General features: G+C 40.6%; 1 protein-coding gene across 1 annotated transcript in view; it reads left to right on the top strand.

Moving 5' to 3' along the window:
• The first annotated feature begins 7,069 nt into the window (after nucleotides 1–7,069).
• Nucleotides 7,070–14,258, top strand: part of CUNH10orf67 (chromosome unknown C10orf67 homolog) — a 92,954-nt gene continuing 85,765 nt past the window's right edge. The window contains exon 1 of the mRNA XM_053654763.1: nucleotides 7,070–7,164. Coding sequence (XP_053510738.1) covers nucleotides 7,070–7,164 — 95 coding nt within the window. The remainder of the gene's footprint in view (nucleotides 7,165–14,258) is intronic.

The following is a 14,258-nucleotide window of genomic DNA, read 5'->3' as shown; positions in this document are numbered from 1 at the left end:
GAAGATTACTACTATCTGGACTACCTGGATGTATTTTATTGGGAAATTTGAGACAAATTATTTTTCTTTGTTAATATTTTTCTGCACTACTAGGTTAGTGCAGTAATAAATAAGCGAGATCTTTTAAGAATAAGTAAATAAAAGTTAGTTTGATCCCCAAACACTCCATCATAAACAACCAAAATAATGTTTGCCCACATATCTGGGTACCATGTTTCAGCCTACTTGACGTATAAGATTAACCATCCCAGTCACATATAACTTTTCCTAATGGGGCCAGTCTCTTCATCAATTGAATCTAGATGCTGATGGGAAATATCCTGATGGGAAATTCTTAAGTGTATTCCTTCCTCTCTTTTCACTTCTCATTGATGATGGGGCATTCCTTCTTCATAAAGAACGTGACAGCAAAGCATTAAAGTCTGAAATATCTGCTGCTTCCCTGGAAGGCATGGCTTCCTGAAGCATCAAGCATTGACAGCTTGGATTATGGTAATCTCTCAGTCTCTCCTCCAATAAGCAGCCAGGATTTTCCTGCCAACTACTCCAGTAGTTCTCCAGTGGCAACTACTGAGGTACACAGCTCTTTAGAAATAGTTCTTTTAGAGAACTTATTCAGCGTTAGTCATTGACTCACTAGGTAAATACTTATTGGATACCTACTATGTGGGTGGCATGGGTGGGGCTGGAGATACTAGAATAAATAAAACAGATACAGATTTTGTACATCAGTCAGTTGTATCAGGAAGCTTTTATTCTCGTAGTTCCCCAAAAAACTGATCCAATCAGTCAAACACAATCTTAGGTTTCTTTGAGTAGATGTATCCTTTAAAGAAGTTTGATGAAGATTAACTATTTCCTCACAATCTTCCTCTCAGTTTATAATGAAAGCAAGTTTCAGACATTTATTTTGAGAAATATCCATTAGCACCCTGACTGAATAGCTCAGTTAGCTAGAGCATTGTCCCAATATAACAAGGTTTTGGGTTTGATCCCTGATCAGGACACATACAAGAATCAAACAATGAATGCATAAATAAGTGGAACAAGAAATTTCTGTCTCTCTCTATCTCTCTTTCTTCCTCTCTCTCTAAAATCATTAATTTTTTTTTTAAAGGAAATACTCATTAGCAAGCAGCCTGTTCATTGAGGACCACAAAATCCCACCTTTCTCTGTTTGGGTGTTTTGACTACCACCAGGGTGAATGGTACTTTTAAAGCGGATGTAATAACATTTCAGAAGAAAGATCATAAGCCCTTTAAGTAAGCACCAGGCAACAATAAAGCAAAGCTGAACAGAGGACAGTTAGGGGACCAAGCCCTAAGCCCCATCCCTCAGGGTTTAAGTTACACTCTTCATAGGGTTTTACATACTGTTTCTGCAATGGAGGGAGGATTTCTTACCTATTTTAGCTAAGAAACCACTCTCTCAGGTGGATGTACTTATGCATATGGCTAAGCTCTTCCATTTTCTTCACATTTACTTATTTCCCTTTTAAAGATCTAAATTTAGTTCCAAAGAGAGGCAACCCCCTACTATAGCATTCAACAACATTTGGCAGACAGATCTAAATTCCATACCAAGGATGCTCTGGCCCAGACTCCCTGTCATGCTTCCGATCTTGGTTTTCAGTATTAGTCATGTGCCAAACACTTACTGATGGACTTTGCTCTTTATAAGAGTGGATATGTTATTTCATCGCATCAAAATTTAAGATGTTGAAATTATCTAGTCCCAAGTTTTACCATCAAGGATAATGTAATATTGCCCTGGCTAAGGGTCCTGCTATCTCCTTTCCCAACACTTTACTTAACAACTTTGGTTATGGCTGGCCACGATGGAGGCATATGTAGATACAACTTGCCTCCTTGCACAACCAAAAAAAAAAAACCCAATAAATTTAAAAACAAAAAGTAACCAGAACTGCCAGAAAATCAAACTCTATGGAAGTCTGACAGCCAAGGAGTTAAAGAAGAAACATTTATCCAGATGGGTAGGAGGGGCAGAGATGGGCAGCCGGGGACTCACAGCAAGGCAGCAACTGGAGGACCAGGGCAGGCAAGGCGGCAGCTGTCAGACCGGGCCGGGTGGTGGCTGGCAGAGCAGGTGGTCCCACATTTTGCATGTGGATAAACTGGGAGGAACAACTGGGGAGTGAGACAGAACACGCAACCCAGGGTTCTGGTACTGGGAAATAAAGACTCAAAATCTCTGACTGAAAAAACCTGTGGGGGTTGAGGTGGTGGAAGAAACTCCCAGCCTCACAGGAGAGTTTGCTGGAGAGACCCACAGGGTCCTAGAACACACACAAATCCACCCACCAGGGAATCAGCACCAGAAAGGCCCAATTTGCTTGTGCGTATTGGAGGAAGTGACTGAAAGCCAGATGAGAGCTGAACAAATGGCATTGTTCCCTCTCAGACCCCCCCACATATGGTGCCACAAGGAAGTGTGACCTGGGTTGCCCCACTCTGGCAATACCTAAGGCTCTGCCTCTTACTATATAACAGGCACACCAAGACAAAAAATATGGCCCAAATGAAAGAACAGATCCAAGCTCCAGAAAAAAATACAATTAAGTGATAAAGAGATAGCCAAACTATCAGATGCACAGTTCAAAACACTGATAATCAAGATGCTCACAGAAATTGCTGAGTATGGTTGCAAAATAGAGGAAAAAGTGAAGGCTATGGAAAATTAAACAAAGAAAAATGTACAGGGAACCAACGATGAAGGCAAGGAAACCAGAACTCAAACCAACAGTTTGGAACAGAAGGAAGACAGAAACATTCAACCAGAACAGAACAAAGAAATAAGAATTTTAAAAAAAAATAAGGAGAGGTAGAAACCTCTGGGACAACCTTAACGGTTCCAACATCTGAATCATAGGAGTGCCAGAAGGAAAAGAAGAACAAGAAATTGAAAACTTATTTGAAAAAATAATGAAGGAGAACTTCCCTAATCTGGCAAAGGAAATAGACTTCCAGGAAGTCCAGGAAACTCAGAGAGTCCCGAAGAAGTTGGACCAATGGAAGCACACAGCAAGGCACATCATAATTATATTACCCAAGATTAAAGACAGGGAGAGAATCTTAAAAACAGCAAGAGAAAAGGAGACAGTCACCTACAAAGGAGTTCCCATAAGATTATCTGCTGATTTCTCAAAAGAAACCTTTCAGGCAAGAAGGGGCTGGGAAGAAGTATTCCAAATCATGAAAGACAAGGATCTACATCCAAGATTACTCTATCAAGCAAAGCTATCACTTAGAATGGAAGGGTGAATAAAGTGCTTCCCAGATAAGATCAAGTTAAAGGAGTTCATTATCACCAAGCCCTTATTATGTGAAATATTAAAAGGACTTATCTAAGAAAAAGAAGAAAATAAAAAATCCAAACAGTGAAATGACAACAAACTCACAACTATCAACAACCAAACCTAAAAAAATAAAAACAAAAATAAAAATGAACTAAGCAAGCAACCAGAACAGGAAGAGTTGCACAGAAATAGACATTACATGGAGGGTTATCAGTGGGGAGAGGGAGGAGGGAGAATGGGAGAAAGGTATAAGGAATCAGAAGCTACAAAACAGACAGGGGGAGGTTAAGAATAGTATGGGAAATGGAGAAGCCAAAGAAATTATATGGACCCATGGACATAAACTAAGGTGGGGAAATTAGGGTGGGTGGTGGGTACAGGGTGGAGGGGAATAAAGGGGAGAAAAAACGAACAACTGTAATAATATAATCAATAAAATATATTTAAAAAAGAACTTTGGTTATGGATGAAGCAGGACGCAAAACAAGTTCATATAACAGAGCCTGTACTACCTAATTATAGATTACATCTGGTAATAAAAGAAAAATGAGCAATTAACATATGATGACTCTTAAAAAAGGAATTTAAATTACAAACCTAAACTGAATCCTCTTAGCTTTTATTAGACTACAGAAGAACCAATAATATCCAACTGGGATATATAAATTACTATGTTTTGAGTCAGCACTTGACTCTCAAATCCTCATTTTGTTTAATCCAAGATGTTATCACTTTTAATAATTGGTAGGTGATATTTTCATATAAACACACATTATATTTATACATGTATATGTTTCAGAGAAGCACTTGAAATTTTAAAATTGTGCCTTATGTCCTATTACTTTACCAAGAAAAATTATTTTAGCTTCTGAAATTTTCAAATTAAAAAAAATAGAAAACCTTCAACAAAGTATTCCTCAGCTGAGGTTCAGAAGGAAGGAACAGAGTCCTTGAGGTCCTGACTTATATTTGTCTGTGTGATGCATGCTTTTCTCACTTTATAGAATACTCCTCCCAACTACCCTGAAAAGTTCATTGTTCAGTTTTTACCGGTGAAAATAAGAGAGGCTCACCGGTGTTTGCCCAATTTCTAAAACGGTGATTTTCAACTGGTGTACTGTAGCACACTGGTGTGTCACAAGAATCTGTCGCAAGAACATGCAATACCTGTCTCATTAGTCAGGCACTGACCTCTTTTCCCTTAGATTTTCAAATAAAATAAATGACAATAGTCAACACAACAATAATCATTTGGTGTGAATGAGTCAAAATTATACTTATTTTTGCCCTGGCTGGTGTAGCTCAGTGGATTAAGCACGGGCCTGTGAACCAGACAATCGCGGTTCGATTCCCAGCCAGGGCACATGCCGGGGTTGCAGGCCGGTTCCCTGCAGGCCAGTTTCCAGCAGGGGAAGCACAAAGGCAACCATACATTGATGTTTCTCTCCCTCTCTCCTTCCCTTCCCCTCTAAAGATAAATAAATAAAAAATCTTAAAATTATAAAAAAAATTATACTTATTTTTTGCCAGATTGGCAAAAAATATTTTGGGGGGGTGTGCTGCAGAATTTTAATTATTAAATTATGTGTGCCACAAGAGGAAAACGTTTGAAAGTTGCTCTTCTAAAGCAGGTAAATTTCAGAGCCAGTGTGTTTTTAAAAATATTTACTCTGGAGCTCCTGAGATTTCCACTAAAAACCATCTATGAATTTAATATGTAATAATAAGAAGCACAGATTTACTCTGACAAATACTTTGACAGTGCCACCCCCCAGTTCTTATACGTGAGAATATGATCTGAAATGAACAATTTTATGAGGAGTACACCTGAGAGATAAATGTAGGTAACTGATGAGAAGAATTACAGAGTTACTGGTTTCAAAAACAGACCAGTGTTTGTGTGCTCTCTCTTTCTCTGTGTCTCACATACTCATGCCTTTCTCCCTCACCTTCCCGCAGGCATGTTTTCCTTGCCTTTCTTTCTCCTAAACTCTAAGGGCCCTTCTTTTTGTCTCTGTAACTCGTTTCCTGAGCCCACAGAGCCCAGCTGGCTCACTTTTTCCATGGCTCACTTCTACCTCTGTGACTTTTTAAATAAACTTTTGAAAAAAAGTCATCATTACATGACCTACTAGACAATGAAATCTGAACCTTCTTGATATGCTATAGCAAGGTTTCGAACAAAGCGGTTTTGTCCAGTACCTGTTTTTGTGGGATGATGTAACTGTGCAGTCCATATCCATTAACAAACACTGTGCAGGGCTGACCAATGACTCATGAATCTACCGTGAGATCTCCCTCCTCAGTTCCAAAATATTCATTTAGAATTACATTAGTAAAGTAGCCAACGGCTTATCACATTCTTTTTGCTACCCTGGCATGCTTCTAAACAGATCAAAATTTTAATTTTAACTTGAAATTTAATTCTTTGTATTTAAGATTTTATATGCTTTGTGTTATAAAAAATCACTTAAGAACAGACAATTTGTAATAAATACACTCATTTCTTTTTTTAATACATTTTGATTACATAATAAACATTTTCTAAGCAAGCTTAGAAGTTAGATTTCAAAAATAAAAATCTTTGTAGAGTAAAAGTAACTTTTCTCCTCTGTTCATCTCTCCAAAGGAAACTGTGCCTTCAGAGAAGATTATTTAGGTATTGATTATGATTTTTGTTCACCATTTGGGGCTTTTCCTCTTTGTATTTAAATATAGGAGTGGTGATACTTGCTACAGTGATTTCCTTTTTTCTATTTTGAGCTTCTATCAAAATAACTTCTTTTCACATAGTTATTATAAGGAAGAGAAGAAAATGTTTTGCTTTCCTGTAGACAATATACCAAAATGGAAATGTAGTATACTTAGTTCTAAAACCAGGCAATGACATGAATCTTAGGATATGTGTCTCTGTCAATTATCAGTGAGTGACATTTAAAAGATAAGCAATAGTTGCACGATTTAAAATATTTCTCTTATTATTGTAGGAACTTAGTAAAAAATTAATTCCACATACAAGCCTAACACCTTAGTTCTGGCCTTTAGGTTAAATAGGAAAGTAGGCCTGTTTAATCTCTGCAAATAAATTTTTTTGTCTATGAACACCTATGTCTGTGCTTAAGTGGCAGGCAGGTGTAGGCACCTCATCGGGCCGCCTGCTTCTTTCTTAATATGGCATTGCTCTGACAGCCCAGGACTCACTGTGTCCTGAGCATCGTTACTAGATGGGCACACTATTTTAACATCTCTCTGAGGGTGATCAGTAGCATAGGGCAGAGGGCTAGGAAAGCAAGGGCCACCGGAACTAAGGGTGTTATTGAAAGAGCAGGGAGCCACACTCTACCCCACCCCACCCCCCCAAGAGCGCGGACCTCACAAAAGGCTGCACTCAGAGCCTAAGGTGAAAAGAGGGCCAGAAGAGTTGGAGGTGGTAGGATGTCGCAGGATTATCTACAGGGGGTCCAGCTTTCTGGGGACATTACAGCGATGGTCTGGCTCCTAGCCGTCCCTGGAAGAGACTACCTTGTCGGAAAGCCCAGTGTTGCGGACAAAGGAAGCCGCACTGACACGATGCCAGAGCCAGCCCAGCGATGCTCTCTGACCCCGCCGCGCCCCCAGACAGCGAATTCCCGCGCCAAGCCTGTTCCCTAGGCGTTGCCATGGCAACGGACGCTGATTCTGGCCTCGCGCTTTTTCGGGACTGAATCTCCGCGGAGGCGGTGCGCGGCCCAGCCGCCAACCCCCCAGCTCCTATGGAGAACGAGGACTACACGCTCGAAAGCGAGGGGTGCCGGGAGAGCCTCGAGAACTGCGAGTCTGTTATTGAACAATTCCAGACCTGCTCCAGGTGACCTTGCAGGCCCCAGCGCCCCGCGCGCCGCCACCTTCCTTTCGGCCCTTTCGGCAGGTCCCGCATGCCTCGCCCCGCACCCCGCGCCCAGCGCCTCTTTCGCGCCGCCGCCAGGCCCCAAAGCTGCTATTTTAATTTCCTAAATCTATTACTGTATACTAAGAGGGCAAACTCTGGAGCCAGACTGCTTGGGTTCAATTTTGACGACCCTCTTAGAGGGCCCATGAGTTGAGCAAGTTACTTTTCTGTGCCTCAGTCATCCCACTGGAAAACAGCAATGAGAATTATAAATACCACCTACTTCATAGTTCATACCGAACATTTAATGAATTAACCTGGTTAAGGTGTTTAGTAGAGTGCCGCGTGTATAATGCCATCTGTTATTCTTTGATCCTTTTTTTAGTTTTTTATCTTTCACACTCCTTTGCCCCCTCTCCTCCAGTTCTGTTTATTTAGATAATGCAGAGCTGATATTTCTGGAAAAATATATTTTCTTTTTTAAACCCTTTAAAATCGGTAGGTAACCAGCAGTAGATTAGCCTTTATGTAAATACTTAAAATTCTCTAAGCACAGGGTGCCAGAGGGCCTAGCTCAGAGAGTCAGAGAGAGAGAGAAAGACAGGAGAATGAGAACCGCAGCTGCGCTGGCCCGGCCCTGGGGCCTGATCCAGTGATACTCTTCTACCAAACTCAGTCTCCCCAGCTCAACTCTAGTAAGTGGATGCATTCGTTAAAATCAATCAGGGTGCACACAGGACCTGCTTTATTGGTTTTGAAAGGTACATGTAGGCGGTAGTCCATGGTAAGCACCATAGGCACACAGCGTCTAATCTGTTCTAGTTGTTTACTTATAGGAATGATTCCTGCTTTGGATTCTTTGGCATTACCTGGTGGGTAGTTCTTCAACAAAATGCACCCTTGGACTCAGTGAGCAGACTGACAATGCCAGGTGCTCATTGAAGGCATGTTGTCTGAACAAAGGAACCACTGAAACCCATGTTCATTTCTCTTCAGCCACAGTGCTAGGGGGAGTGTGTCACTGCCTTGGTATGAGTGTATGAGTGGGAAAGGCTCCAGTATTGCTGAAACGCTGGAATTAAGGCAGAATTAGGCCCAAGGGAGACAGCAGTCTGCCAATGGACAAAAGCCCTGCCTTTGTGAAGTTGATATTCCAGCCAGGAAACCAATGACAAACAGGCAAACTTTATAATAAATAAGTTAGATAATAGTGGTAAATGCCAGAGAAGAAACAGAGCAGGAGAGAGCAGAGGGAATCCTGTATGGAGTGTAATATTAGGTACCATGGTCAAGGACAGCTTGGCCAAGATGACACTGGGATGAAGACTGCTGGCTTGAGAGGGAGCCATGTAAATATATAGGGACAGAGTGTTCCAAGCAGAGGACAGGAAGTGGAAAGACTGAGCCTGGGTGTTCTAGGACCATCAGGGAAACTGGTGTGGCTGGGGCAAAGTGACAGGGGGGAGCAGAGATGAAGTCAGAGGTGGGAGGTTGGTGCCAGATGGTGTGGGACCTAAATCACTGTAAGACCTTCAGTTTTGACTTTAAATGAGATGATATGATTTTTTTAACATTACCAAGCAATTCTCCAAATTCTTAGTGGACACTGAGTAGGTGTTCTACAGTTTAACTCAATTCTGACACTGTCTACCTAGAGCTAGTATCAGATCCCACAGGTTAAGGATTCAGTTTCACAGGACGGTCCCCCTTTTTCCCCTTCAGCTGCTAACAGCAAGTCCAGGTTTTCACCTGTGCTTCTGACCACCAGTTATAAATTGGGGGTTCCACAGGTTGATCAACTTGCTAGAACAGCTCACAAAACTCAGGATGCCAGTTTTCTTATTAGCTTATTTGTTTATTACAAAAAATATTAAAGGATGCAAATGAACAGCCAGATGAAGAGACACATAAGGCGAGACCCAGAAAGGACTCGAGCACAGGAGCTTCTGTTCCTGTGAAGCGTGAGGTGTACCATCCCCTCTGCACATGGATATGGTCTTGTTCACCAACCTGTAAACTCTCTGAACCCTGTAACTTAGGGATTTTATGGAGATTTCATTATGTAAGCAAGTTTGAGTAAATCATTCACTTTTGATGATTGATTCAACCTCCAGCCCCTTTCTGGGGGTAGGACTGGGGAGTGGGACCAAAAGGTCCAGCTCTCTAGTAGTGGCTGGTTCTTCTGAAAAATGCCCCATCCTTAAGGGCTGTCCAAAAGTCCCTCATTAACAAACTCAAGTGCTCAGGTGATGTTGAAAGAAGTTTGTTATGAATGACAAAAGATACCAGTTTACCTTTTCCACACTGAAGCTATTTTAGGAACTGAGGACAAAAGACACAAATATTTAACAAAAGATGCTCCCATTGCTCTTGTTGTTTAGGAAATTCCAATGGTTTTGGGAGCTATAAGGCACAAAGAGCAAAATATCAATATATATTTATTTTAAACCACACTATCACAGATGGGAAGCCATGAGGGGATTGGAGCAGAGGAATGACATCACTGGCTAAACTTTCAACAGGATCTCTCCAGTTGTGGTTTTGATAATAGATTATAATGAGGATAATGGCTGAAACCAGGAGAACAGTTAAGCATTGTAGGGGAGGAAAATACTTTCTTCTCAACATTTTTAGGTTATTAGCTGAGACACACCCTCACTCCACCCCCACTCTCCTGTAATATAAAACAGATTAACAGGAGAAGAAAACAGAAGTTTAATAACATATATACCTCCTGTATACATGAGAGATAACAGGAAAATGAGGTAAATCCCTGAAATAGCTGAAGCCACCACCTTACATATCACCTGTAGCTAAAGACAAAGGGTGTTATGGGAGGTTACCAGGGTGTTATGGGAGGTTATCAGGGAAAGTATGGTAAAGTAGGGTAAGATTTGTCTCGCCAATTTAAGTCAGTGCCCTCTGCATTGATAAGATCCTCTTCCTGTGATCTACTCATCCTTCTCTTCTTGGCACAGAGGAGACCCTTAAAATGGAGATTTCTTTGTAAATAAAAATTTATCTTACAAGAGGGCAGCCTTTACTATTTGCAGAGCTTCTTCTGTGTCTGCAGTTTCTCAAAATAATCCTTATGCCAAAGAGACATATTTTGGGATGCCATATTCTATTAGCCTTCTAGTCTGAGTTCAGAGAAGATGTCTGGGCTGGCTAATATCAACTTGGGAGTGGTTGCCACAAAGATGGATCTAGAGCTGGGAAACTTGGTGAGATAAACTAGAAAGTGAATGAGGCTACAAAGAAAAGTCTCTCTGAGCCTTGGGACCTATCAAAATAGTATATTCTTTGAAGAGGAAGAAAGGGAAGCAAACTGTCTTTATTTAAAATTGAGCAGGGCACCACAATAAAAGTTTAGCATACCTAATGTTACCAAACCCAAATTTGTGTGGCTGATGCTTCGAAAGGCCAAAACTCAAAACATCAGAGCATGGAGTAAGGAAAGGTTTATGGATCAAAAAGGCACCATCTGAGAAGATGGGAGACTTAATAGTGGCTCAGATCCATCTTGCTCACTGGACTAGTTTGAGGATTTTTAGGGGCTTGGGAAAATACATAAGCAGAAGGGCTGGTGGGGGCAAGTTTTAATTAAAGGACTATGGAATTTGGCCATTTATGTTAAAGGAGCATCAGCACTGGATCTTCCTGGGTGATGAGCTCTTTTGATAGGTTTCTGGTATTCAAGTTCTGGTTTGTCCCTGTCCTTTGGTTTTGAGGAGAGAAGGGGATTGGACTCTGGTTCCTGGTGCAGCAGTTGGAGGTCAAAATTCTCTTCTCTGCACAAGCTTGGGCTGTATGACTTGCAGTTTTGGTCTGTTGTCTCTGAAAATCAACTCAATATTTTGTTAAATAGGATAAGACCATTTTGAGCTGGTTACGCTAATGCCATTTTCTTTGACTCATTCACTAATGAGTATTTGTTAGGGCAGACTATTCTAGGATTCAGGAGAAGTATCATTGTATTATATTAGGAAATATTCATTGATCTGTTTTCTATAACAAATTAACAGATTAACAACCAAGCTATTATTTAGAAATCAAATTATTGAGACTATAAATAAGAACAGTATAGGAAACACTTAGCTAAATTTGTTGTGATGTGGTTTCTACTCTAGGCAGTGGGGTGTTCACCTATAATTAGAGACATTGGGATTTGACAGGAAACTGAAGGATGAACCTTCAGGTTTCACTTAGATTCTGAATGGGCTGTATCTTTCTGAATCAGTCCTACAGTAAGTTAGGACATGAGGAACATTAGAGCCACAGTCCTGTTCTCACTAGGGATAGAAAAGAGGAACCGTCACTCCAGGCTTATGATGTTAGATGAGTTATTTACTCTATTTGAACCTCAGTTTCCACATCTTCAAAACAAGAAAGTTAATATCTCTTTTAAAGATTATTGAGAGTGTAACCTGAGGGGAAAATGTGTGTGTTGATGCATATGTCTTAACAAAACATGTGGGATGAATTAAGCACTCAATACATAGGCACGCATATTATTTTGAGGTACTCTAGTGGGGTATCTGTAAAATTTCTGCACTTAATTTAAAAATATTTTACTGTAGTACTTCAGTATTATGACACCAGAAGGCATAACTGAAAACATTATTGTACATTTTAAAATCATATCCTGAAAATGTTTTTTGGTTTTTATTTTTTGTACTTTTATTGTTTTCGAGCTTTTGGGGATAGAATTGACATGTAACATTATATATTTGCAATACTAACTACCCACAGTTCATATACCTACTGCCCACAATTGATTTTTTTGCTTATAAAGAAAAGGAAGAAAAGAACACACATGTGAAGCTTAATAAAACATGAAGTTGAATAGTAAAAAGGAGTGCTTGGCACTGAGGAGGTTGAGGACTGCATTCGTGGACTGCAAGGGTGAGTCACAGGGCTCCATTAAATGTGCAGCATTGTAGATTAAAAGAAGCAGGTAAAGTTTAGTTGGAAGTTTGTATTTTTTATACTAAGGTAGCAGCACTCAGGGTGTGGACAGAAGGCAGAAACCTCACCAGTATTTGAACTGGTGAGGTTTTTTCTTTTCCTTATTAAACATTAACAAGGATTTTTAACTAGTAAAAGGCAGTGAAGTGGCAAAAGACTTAAGCAGTTACTGTAGATGCAAATGCAGAATGCAGTTGTGACACCCAAAGGCTGAAATGAAGTCCTCTCTCAGATGTGGCTAGTGGCAGAGAAACTTGCCCAAGCTTGGAGCTCCCAATCATCATTCCTGGTGGTCCCGAGTTTCAAAATCGTGTGGTTTCTTTTTTCTTTTAAGCAAGAAAATGTAATTTTTGTTTTACCCTTCTGGGTGCTTGGCTGAGAGCCCCTTTAATAAAAGACAGGTTAACAGGAGAAAAACAAAGGTTTAATAACACATATACCTCCGATAATTTGAAATATATATATACATATATATGTATGTATATGTGTGTGTGTGTGTATATATATATATATATATACACACACACACACACATATATACTTCCTGTACACATGGGCAATAACCAGGAAAACTAATTAACTCCTGTAAATGGTCCAAGCCACCATCTTTAGTACTTTTTACAATAAAAGAGTAAAGAAGATGTAGAGGGGAGAGGGGAAGCCAGGTATGGGAGGCAATCAGGCAAAGCACAGTATGGTTGTTACGCAACTTTAAGCCTGAGCCTTCTCTACTGGTGAGTTTCTAGAGATTGAATCCCCCTTCTCTTCATGGTATATATATGGAGAGAGACAACCTTACAAGTCTAAATTCTCGTATAAATGCAAATGTCCCTTACAGAAGGCAACTTCTACTTAGCTTGGAGTTTCTCCTGTGCCTGCTGTTTCTTAAAAGCAATCAGCTCAAGATAATGCTTATGCAAAAGAGGCATATTTTGGGGTGGCAAATTCTGTTCCCCTTCAGCATGGAAATAACTAAGAGGCATCCCAGAGACTCTCTTGAGTTCCCAACATAGTTTTCCTGACTCCACTGTACACCAACAACCCAGCCAGAAGCAGTCACTTCAGCCCCTAGAGTGACTACTTTCTCTGCCTTTGTCTAAATGTTTCTGGGAGGAAGCATTCTCCCTTTGGGAACTAAGACCTCCAAGCTAGAAGATCATAAACATGTTGGGACAGGAAGCAATTTCAGGAGTGGGTGATTAGGTGTATCAGCACAAGATGTAAATTGCACTTCTACCTTTTGATTCCTGGACCTATACCAAGGGAGAGGGAGTACCACTACTGCTTCAAAGTATAGCACCACTGTACTGTACCCTATAAGACAGGACCACATCCTTTCATGGATCGGGCTCTCAACTGCCATAAGTGCATCTTCAGTAAACTATTCTACCTTTCCATTAGGCCAGCCATACAGGGTGATGGGACCTGTGATAACACCAGTCGGTTCCACTGGCATTAGCCTATTGCTGCACTATTTTGCTGTAAAATTAGTACCTTGATCAGGAGTGGTGCTATGCATGATGTTATGATGGTGAATGAAGCATTCTGTAATGCTTTATCAATGGATGGTGGTTCTGGCAGATGCATTACGGTCAAGGAATACAAATTGGTATCTAGAATATATGTCTGTCTCAGAGGGTCAATGTTATTAACTAACCACCAAGTGGCTGACTATCCCTGTTCATCGGTTAATACTTCCATATTAGGGACTCAGTATTGATCTTTGCTGTTGATTGATTAGGCACTCAATGCTTGTCGCATCCAGGCCTGCTTTGGTAAGGGGAAGACCATGCTCTTGAACTCCATCTCTGCCACCATAGCTATTTTGTTTTGGTAGGAGGAAAACATTATCCCATCCTCAAGCATGCTCACTGTAGACACAGTTTGGGAGAATGGCCTGTGGAAAGCATGGTCAGGGCTTCACAGTCTTGGCTTGTGCAGAAAGAAAGTGCAGGGACGCTCAAGGCCCAGGGAGACTTCTCCGAATAGCACTGGGCTAGTGAGAAAGAATACAGCCTACTGAAATAAATTAAACCCAATCTAAAGTATAATTTTCTGTGGAAAAACACTAGAAATTTTCATTGAAATGGAGATACTGATGCTCC

Source organism: Artibeus jamaicensis, unplaced genomic scaffold (assembly GCF_021234435.1).
Source record: "Artibeus jamaicensis isolate MK-2021 breed Jamaican fruit bat unplaced genomic scaffold, CSHL_Jam_final contig_867, whole genome shotgun sequence".
Lineage (NCBI taxonomy): Eukaryota > Metazoa > Chordata > Mammalia > Chiroptera > Phyllostomidae > Artibeus > Artibeus jamaicensis.
This window is presented reverse-complemented; position numbering and strand designations above follow the sequence as displayed.